The sequence below is a fragment of the Vicugna pacos genome, chromosome 21 (genome assembly GCF_048564905.1).
Source record: "Vicugna pacos chromosome 21, VicPac4, whole genome shotgun sequence".
Classification (NCBI taxonomy): Eukaryota; Metazoa; Chordata; class Mammalia; order Artiodactyla; family Camelidae; genus Vicugna; species Vicugna pacos.
In genome coordinates, this window is record NC_133007.1 from 12,699,195 (window position 1) to 12,708,950 (window position 9,756).

At 40.1% G+C, this 9,756-nt stretch overlaps 1 protein-coding gene and 1 long non-coding RNA gene across 10 annotated transcripts in view; one reads left to right on the plus strand and one right to left on the minus strand.

The window, feature by feature from the left end:
- The window catches only part of TNFSF18 (TNF superfamily member 18), a 61,221-nt gene extending 56,103 nt beyond the window's left edge, over positions 1–5,118 (plus strand). For all 9 annotated transcript variants that reach the window (XM_072946099.1, XM_072946100.1, XM_072946102.1 and 6 more), the window contains 2 exons: positions 518–548; positions 2,599–5,118. In XM_072946099.1, coding sequence (XP_072802200.1) covers positions 518–548; positions 2,599–2,945 — 378 coding nt within the window. In that variant the 3' untranslated portion in view covers positions 2,946–5,118. The remainder of the gene's footprint in view (positions 1–517; positions 549–2,598) is intronic.
- The window catches only part of LOC140688036 (uncharacterized), a 42,689-nt gene extending 36,613 nt beyond the window's left edge, over positions 1–6,076 (minus strand). The window contains exon 1 of the long non-coding RNA XR_012062704.1: positions 5,848–6,076. This is a non-coding gene — a long non-coding RNA (uncharacterized lncRNA). The remainder of the gene's footprint in view (positions 1–5,847) is intronic.
- Positions 6,077–9,756: the final 3,680 nt, after the last annotated feature.

Genomic DNA, 9,756 nt, shown 5'->3' on the forward strand with positions numbered 1-9,756 from the left:
GTCTCCTCAAAGCATGTTACTATATCTATGATGCATAATTATCTGAACATAAAATAATGGTGGTTTTTTTCAATCTGAGATGTAAATATTTCTATAGATTAATTTCTTATTTAAAATAAAGATAAACATAAGTTTTACTATTTACTTTCACATGCCAGTGGATTCCTTGTGCAGTCACCGGGGTGCAGAGATGACTGTATAGAGAATTTCTATAGCCCAAGAGGAGAGTCCAAGAACAAACAATTATCCTGTGGTCAGAGGTTAAGTGGATGGAATGAGAGCTTAACTTTTTCCTAGAAGACTGAGAAGAGGAGCTGTGTAATGAGAGGCAAAGGAAGGAGCCCGCCATCTATGAAGGAAAGCTGAGAAACCCAAACCAAGGTGGAGGGAGGTTTTTTATGTGGCTAGGCAAGAGAAGTTTGCTTCAGGAATCAGAGGCTCTAAATTAGTATCAGTTAATCAGTTAAAGTTGTGACACTATCATCCTGACCAGTTCCTGTTTTTCTTCCCTCTACAGACTGCCAACGAGCCCTGTGTAGCGAAGTTTGGTGAGTAACCTGTCTCACATGTCTCCTTTTTACTTAGTATTTGATGCAAAATGCAAGCTTCAGTGTTGTCCAGAAAGCACTGCCTTCTATTTTGTTCCTTCGCCCATGCCCTGATAAGACTGCACTCAGTTACACCTCTGGGCAGAACGCACACCACTCTTACAGGCCTGGGAATCTGGGATCCAGGAATCTACTTTTAATTGTTTTAATAAGCACAAGCTTCAGATTTCTACTGCCTTTCCCTCTGAGAGACTCAAAGTCCTTCTCATGCTCCACGTATCGCTCACGTCCAGCAGAGTGAGTGTGAGGTGCCGTTTTTTGTTTCCAAATGTATATAGAAGAGGAGGGAAAGTTAGGGGAATAGCCCCTCCCTCTGCTCCTTTCTCCTCCCCTCTTAGCTCCTGAGCCACCTTCCCTTATAGTGACCTGGTATTGGCTTAGAAAACACACTATAGAGTTCACAGTTGCACTGAGCTTTCAGGGTATTTCTTAGCATATATACATTTTGGATTGTTCATTGGTTTGAGGTCAAACACCCATTTCCACCTGAGAGTAGAATGCTTCTAGAGTTAATTGCCACTCTTGTTATCCTATGCAACTCCAACAGCCAGGCTTCCTTGGCTTGTGGGAGGTAGGGCATCTCTTTTTACTTGTGATTTGCTTTTGTTTTTCTAGTGAATGGAGTGAAACTCATGATATGCTTGAAATTCTCTCGTGCTGTGTTAAAAGTTGAGAATCTCAAGTGATGCCAAGATGGTCTTTAAGTGGCCTCCGTTACTGAATTAAATATGAGGACCAATGACACTTCTTCCTTGTAACTTGCCTAGTGTCTAGTACAGGTCAAGCAGGAAGAAAGTCACTGGGCTCTGGACTCGAAATAAAAGGAGACTTTGCTTCTTGCTGTAATGACTTCTCCTGTTTTCTCCTTCAGAACCTTCCCTAAGAGCCCCGTATCAGTCATGATATAAGGTTTCTTTCTAATTATGTGATAAAGGCTTTTGCTCCTATAACAAAAATGATGGAGAATTAGAGAATAGGCCGAACAAGTATTTTGGGTGGTAAAAGTACTTCCTGGAGCTCTGAAATCACACTTCTGTGTAAAAAGTATTAACGTTAGGAAAACATGTAAATTCCATATATACCCATAAAAATAAATAAGTCTTGACCCTTTCCCTATCCCGTGACTGCAGTAAATTAGGGATACTTACATCTAAACAAATAATTTCCATTTATAAACCCAATAATTTACCAAACCCTCCAGACTTTTTGGAGAGTTTGTATACTGATACCCCAAGTGGATCTTGAATGATACATACCCATAAGTTGATGACAATCACCATAATTTGGACACAATGGGACAGGAATGTATTATTCAATCAAGAAGTGTTAATTGAGCCCTCACAGGGTACCAGGAATTCTTTTTGGTGCCGATGACATAGCAGTGGATAAAACAGAGAAGTACTTGTCCTCAAGGATCTTATGTTCAAGTGGGAATAAGGTAGACAATAAACAAATGCACAACTTAATTTATAACATGCTAGACGGTAACACCGTCTGTGAACAAAACTAGAACAGGATATAAAGGTAAAGAGTAGCAAAAGAGCGCTACTCTATACCGATGGATGAGGAAGGTCTCATTGATAGTGATACATAGTAGGTAGTATTTACAAGGAGAAATATGAGTATGCATCCTGGACTGCCAGCGTTGGCCATCACCATCCTGTTGTGAGTCCTCTCTTCCTCCCACCTTTCTTTCTTTTCACTGATGTTGACTGACAAGAGATGCAGTGTCACCTGAAACTTAACCATTTTTCTATTCCAAATTTACTTCCTTAGAGCTTCCCAAGCAAGAGAGACACTTAACGATTTGCGATTTCTCAAGAACAAGGAGTAGATAAGATTACTTAAAATATTAAAATTGTGGTTGGAGAAAACTAGTATATACCAGGTAAAGAAACAGCTTGTAATTGGGAAAGAACTATAATCAGGAAGAGGATGAAACAAATAACTGTTTTCCTTTTTCTTTGTCTCTCTTGTAAATGTCTTACAGGACCGTTACCTTCAAAATGGCAAATGGCCTCTCCCGAGCCTTCTTGCGTGAATAAGACAGCTGACTGGAGGCTGAAGATACTTCAGAATGGCTTGTATTTAATTTATGGCCAAGTGGCTCCCAATACGGCCTACAAGGGGCACGCTCCTTTTGAGGTGCTGCTACGGAGGAATGGAGACACCATACAAGCTCTCACGAACAGCACCACAGTCCAGAACGTAGGAGGGGCTTATGAATTCCATGCTGGAGATGCAATAGACTTGATATTCAACGAAGAACATCAGGTTCTAAAAAATAATACATACTTGGGGATCTTCTTGCTAGCAAATCCCCAGTTCATCTCCTAGAGACTCGACTTGGCCTCCTCCTCCTCTTCAGCACAAGCAGGGATGCCAGTGGGTAGGATGGAGGAGGCAGATTTTCAATGCCCGCAGTTCATCTGGGTATATAAACCAACACAAAGACAACTCCACAGCATGGGAATTTTCAGTTCTCATACTTACCTGAATGAGAGTCAGAGGGAGGCCAAAGACATCTGGTTACCCCTGGCATTGGGTCAGCCAAGACACTCTGCTAGTTTGTGACAAAGTGAACATGGGTGGCTAGAGGACAGACTCTTAAAGTGTCTTTGTCTAATCCTTGAATCCCTGGGTGGAAAAATGAAGTCTTATTCCCATGGGAGCCTTGCCTGGTATGCAAAAAAGATCCCAGGCAGTGGCCTGGCCTTGTTCTCATATTCTTGGGCTGTGGACTGCTTCACTTCCTTCCTCCCGTATTCCCATCTTTTGAGACTCTCCTCCTAAAAAGAAGTCAGACTGGAGGAGTGGCCACAGATATGCCAACAATGCCCTATTTGAGATCCGATGGCATTCGAGGAATAGAGAACACTTTTGAGAACCATTGGGACAGAGGCACAGGTGGCACTGGAATGGAACGCACTTTATTTGGGAACTTCCCTTGAGTTCATGATACTCAGGATGCAGGGTGCTGGGTCAAACCAGCTGGTCAAAAGGGTCCTGCCCCTTCACCTAGGGCTTCAAGAGAACTTGTTTGTGTACGTGTCTAAACATTGTCAGTGGCAGAGAAAGGGTAATCATTAGTAATCATAAGATTTAACCCCAGAAGTTGGTGGTACCAGTACTGTAGTGTATGACATATTAATGATTTCATACTTTTAGCTGGCTTTGCAGTTTGCAAAGTGCTTTCATGTATCTAGCACGTGGGAACTCTATGAAGGTACGGCAATGCTATGAAGTTAACGGGGCAGGTATCTTTGGCACAGTTTTAACGATGAGAATACAGAGACAGATGGAGCACAGGTAACCTGCTTCAGCCCACAGAACTAGTGATTAATAGGGTCAGTCGGCTTCCCACTGTATCTCACCGTCTTAGTTTTAGGGTTAGTATTTCTGCTAACTTAAGTCTATGAGGTTTAGTAAATTCAGTTTTCCAGGAGGTGTACTCTCTTTCAGCCCAAGGAAGGTAGAAGGAAGCTATACCAAATCTTTCATTTCTCAGCAAACTTTGCTGCCTTTGCCTGGAGCAGGGAGCACAGGATATTCAGGACTTGCTTTAACCCAATGCCCTTCCTCACTTGGAAGAGCCTGTCTTGGTCCAATGTGTTAACTTCTAAAAATTGCAAATGGCACTCAATTCAATGACAGTCTGCTAAAGTTTCGGACTCTGCTAAATTAATTAGCTACTTACGGGTTCTTGTTGAAAGGTATATAATTATATGATAAGCCAGTTAAAAATATTTATGGATATTTGTAAAAAGCTACATTGTTAATTCAGTATCACTATGTAAAGGTAATTTAAAAATATCTGTCTTGTGTGCATCAAAAACGGCTTGGAAGCAGATTAAGCCTGAGCCCAAGATGTTTCTTAGGAAGTCTTTTTTTTCGACACCACCTGAGTAGCTGTAGGACCAGAGACTTGGATGCCTGTTCCTCCTGCAATTACATAGTCTCAGGAAATTAAAGTTATACCACATGCTTTTATAGTAACTTGATGGCATTGCTTGGTGTTGAGTTGAACGCAGCAGTGTGCTGGAGTGGGCTAGCACTAGCTCGTGAGCTGACTGTGCAATTTTCAGAAATTGCACAATCTAGTTATTAAATAGTCATCTTTGAAATTGGCCACAGTGGGACGATTTATACCATGGGAATCGGCAAATGCTACAAATCAGGACTTTTTTTGGAAAGCCATGCACCAGCACACCACTGTTTGTAAAACTCTCCTTAACGACTCCCCTCTGCTGCCTCGTTCCTAAGATCGAGGCAGTCAAGGGAAAAAGTGAAGAAAAGTGAAGCTATCATACTCCCAGCAAAAGTCTCGCATATTAATGATTTCTCAGGGCAAGTGGAAGTTTCTACAGCTGCAACCAGGGAGAAAGGTATAAACAGAGGACCTTCGAATCTCCCTAGTGTTGTAATTTCAGGCTTTGTTTTCAAAGTATACTGTTCCTTGTTTCTTCAAATAGTTGTTAAACCTATAATAAAATATATGATGGTAAATGGACTGTAGCTGACTTGACTGTAGGTTATCAGACTAGAGTTGATGATCTAGAGAACATGAGGATGCATCAGAGTAATCCTAGCCCGTAATGACATACTGCTTGGCAAGTGATAGGCAAAAGTCAGAGTTGAATGCAATTAGCCTTTGATTATGGCTGTTCCAATTTCTGAGGGGTTAGTCAGTTTCACTGCCTTCCATCTACCTCAACTCCACCCTACCCACTTTCACTATCAAAGCCATCACCAATCCTTTGCATATAAATGTTTTTTATCTTCCATTTTGCCCCATCAAAGCTGACCTAGAATGTGTTAAGCCTCCACTTTTGAAGATAGCAGTTAATTGACACCAGTCTTGTGCATTTGATGGAGCAGATTGACTAACTCCTTAGATGAAGTATGTCTGTGCATCTTGTAGATGAAATGCCTGCCTTTGGGTTCTCTTTCTCAAGGAAGCAATTTCACTGTTGGGGGTGTAAGAACGTTTTTTCATTAGAATGAGAAGCAAAAACCCAGCTGACTTACAGATTAGGGGTCTTACCTTCAAATAGAAGTTGTAAGTAATGCCTTGGCATGCACACTTGCCTTGACCTGGGAGGATGCATCTCTATTTCGGGGTCACCTGTGACCCTGGCAGCATCACTCTACTGCTCATAACTCTCCTGTGAGTGCCACATCTCTCCACAGGAATCTTGTACACATGCCTTGTCCTTATAGACTCAGAGAATGAGCTCACCTAAATGTAGCAAAATTCCATCTACCGTCAAGGAGTTGGCCTTTCTCTTCCTGACAGATTTCCTGGGTTGGGTCAGACTGTAGTCCACTGTCAGCTTTAGCTTTCTCAGGTGGGAGTTGGGTCCCAGGCTTTGGCTTCTGATCGCAAGAAATAAATCTCCAAGCTCTACAGGGATTCCCTTGAAGTCCTCCTACCAGGCTTGAGGTAAGAAAGTTCCATTTCTCTGCATCCCTCCTGCAAAGGAAGTGGGTGAGTACTCACTGCATGGCCAGTGTGCTCTCCTTTTAATTTTATTTCATTCTTTATTTTTTTGAAGATTTTTTATTGAGTATTGTATAGCTGATTTATATTAGTTTCAGGTGTACAACAGTGATTCAAAATTTTTATAAATTATACCCCATTTAAAGTTACTATAAAATGTTGGCTGTATTTCCTGTGCTGTACAATATATTCTTGTAGCTTATTCATTTTATACACAGTAGTTTGTACCTCTTAATCCCCTACCCCTATCTTGCCCCTCTCTTCCCTTCCCTCTTCCAATTGGTAACCAATGGTTTGTTCTCTATCTGAATCTATTTCTGTTTTGTTATATTTTTTAAGTTCCACATGTAAGTGATAACACACAATATTTGTCTTTCTCGTTCTGACTTATTTCACTTGGCATAATACCTTCTAGGTCTATGTTGTTGCAAATGACAGAATTCCACTCTTTTTAATGCCTGAGTAATATTCCATTATATATAAAAACCACACTTTCTTTATCCATTCATCTGTCAACGGACACTTGGGTTGCTTCTGTATCTTGGTTATTGTAAATAGTACCGCTATGAACATTGCAGTGCATTTATCTTTTTGAATTAGTGTTTTTGTTTCTTTGGATATATACCCAGGAGTGGGATTGCCAGATCACATGGCAACTCTATTTTTAGGTTTTTAAAGGAAACTCCATACTGTTCCTCCCTAGTGACCACGCCAACTTACATTCCCACCAACAGTATACAGTCCTTTCTCTCTACATCCTTGCCAACATTTGTTATTTGTGCTCTTTGTGATGACAGCCATTCTTTATAAGTTGCATCCCTTTATAAGTGTTCTCACAATCTCTCCTCAACACACCGGCCTCATTTTGTATCCTTGATCTGGCTAAAAAGTGGCAAGGGGAGCTTAGCTTCACTCTTTTTGAAAATTTTGCATATTGGCAGCAGCAATTATCTCTCACTGTTATCCAGGTGTCAGTCATATTATGTCTGAGTTGAAACTGAGGAAGAGCCCCACTTTGACATCCAGTTATACTTTTATGTGTCTGAAAGATATCTGAGAGACATACACCAAAGTGCAGAAACAGAGAATGCCCCAAGCCATCATCCCAGGAGCAATACAGTAAGAGCTTAACAAAAAGGCAGTTGAAGAGGAAAATTGTTCAGAGAAGTTAGACTTAAGAAAATTGTTAGACGTGAACATAAAAAAGTGAACATAAAACATTGCTTTTAATTCCTTGATAGTCAAGAAAAATTAGAAACATGAGTTTTTTAATCCAATTTTCAAAAAGTAGACAGTACTGAGCTCTAAGCAGACTCTGTACAGATCCATAAAGAATGCTTGAGACAGCAAAATGCAGACTCTTCCATTCATTTTACTTGAGTGTACTGGTTTCTGTTAGCTCAACCAAACTGTGTTGAATTCTGTAAAGTTCTGAATACTATCACTCCAAGACACAGAACCTCCATACACAGAGCTTTTCAAACATATTGCATGAGCCAAGGACAAAGCACTGAGTCATTATTTCTTGCTATCTAAATCTGTTAGGAAATCATATCGTCTTTACTTTCAAGAAAACTTGGCCTCTTTTTGGCTATGACTCTTGTCTGTGGACCAGGATTATTTCAGTAGCTTCATAACTGGTTACGCTGCTTCTACCTTTGTAGTCAGACACTTTTTCTTCCCCCAAATCTCAGTTTTGCTACGTACTGCTTATTTGAATCTTGGACAAATTTCTTGGCCTTTTTGAGACTCAATTTGTTTTGTCTACTGTTGTTTATCCAATGTCTGATACACAGTTGGAGCTTAGTAAATATTTGCTGAATCAAAGAATAAGTTTAAAACAACTTTAAAATACCAACGAACATATGAAGAGTTCCTGATGCATAGTATAAAATAAAATGGTGGCTGGCACTGATTTTATTTTTTTTAAAGAGCTAGATTTATTCCTAAGTTTTTGAACTTTGACATTTTTCAAGTTAACAGGTTTAACATCCATCTTATTCTCTTTCCTCCTCAAGAAAAGGTAAACCCCAAGGTAAAAGTACATTATTTATTCAAAGACGTATCACCAGCCCCTAAAATTGTGCTTAAAACATTGAATGAACAAAAGAGATGGGACCCTGGTTCTTAGTTAGAATAATCAGAAAGACATAAGATATATATGTTGCAAACGATCTCTCAAAATAGTCTAACTTCTATTCTAGGTTTTTAAAAACTCTAAGAATTTTCCATGCATTTTTTTTTTTACTAAGTACATATGCAATAAGTGCTCTGAAAAAAGGTGGCTGCTCTCACTATTGTGCCCCTACCACCACCATCATAAAGTCATCATTGCATTAGGCTTGTTTTCCTAGGGAGCAGTGTCCTGGAGCACACTAGCTTGCTTTACCATAGTAATGCTCTTACTAAATCTTGAGTTAAATAAGCTTGTTCCTTTGGCCTTTTTTATTAAATGTTTGTATTAGAAACACCCAGGTGTATCTTCTCCAAAAATAGTTCTTAGAACAATGTTTATTATGTTACTTATCATCCTTACAGCAGGCACATTCAGGAAAACTGACCTCTGATGAACTTGGAGCCATATCTCTACGGGAATTTTTCCTCACATTTTTCTATACAGCAATAAATTTCACTAACATGTGAGATTTGGGAAATGTGCACATTTTCTCTCTGCAAAGGAACTATATAATTCTCTAGAACCTTGAATCTTTTAATTACTCCAAATGAATATTTCGGAAACACAAACTGGCTTCTGAGCACTTACAGATGCTGCCTTAGGTGGTGAATTGCCTCCTTTTCAGAGTGGGAAAATTACCATGACTAGATCACAGTCTTCAGGTTTCTAGGTCCTGAAACTGAATCTTATCAAAGCTTAGAGTTTACCTCTCTCAGGGGTCACATAACCAAACTTATAAAAGAATGAGACTTAAATGAAGGGGGAAGTTTATTGGTCAGTATATTCTCTCTCTGAAGGAAGCACTGTATGGAAATTCAAATTATAACCAGACCAGAAGGTTACTGGCAGGCATGGAATCCAAGCCAGGGTGGTAAGGTAGAGGATCCAAATGAATAATGGCCTAAAAAAAATACATCTTTTATTCAGGGAACAAATATTTCCTGGAGCCAACTGTATCTCAGAAACTACCCTAGGTACCAGAGGTGAAACAAAATGAAGATACAATGCCTGTCCTCAAGCAGTTTAGAGTTTAGCCAAGAAACAGGTACGTAAATAAATGATCAGAGGACTGTGCATATGATAACTACTCTAATGTGAGAGATGAAAGCAAACCCGAACAAGGACAAGGGCACTGGAACAAGGAGTAGACGGAGAAAAAACTTAAGACATAGACTTATCAGACTTCGGTGACTGGGGGAGAGAGCACTGGGGTTTCTGCCAAGCTCATAAGGATGTCCTTCTCAGACTTCCTCATCCACAGGGGTGGGTTTCAGGAGCCTTGTTTTCACCACGTAAGCCCACTCCCTTAGCCAGCATTGACTTGTCCAGAATTAACTGCTCCGTGATGAGCTCTTGACTGGAGAATATTAAAATTTGGAAGCTAGGGGCTATGTTCCTCTTGTAGAGTGGAGTGAGAATCAGAGAAAGCCAATCCAGCTGAGACAGAGAATGAAAAGGATATGCAGAGAGAA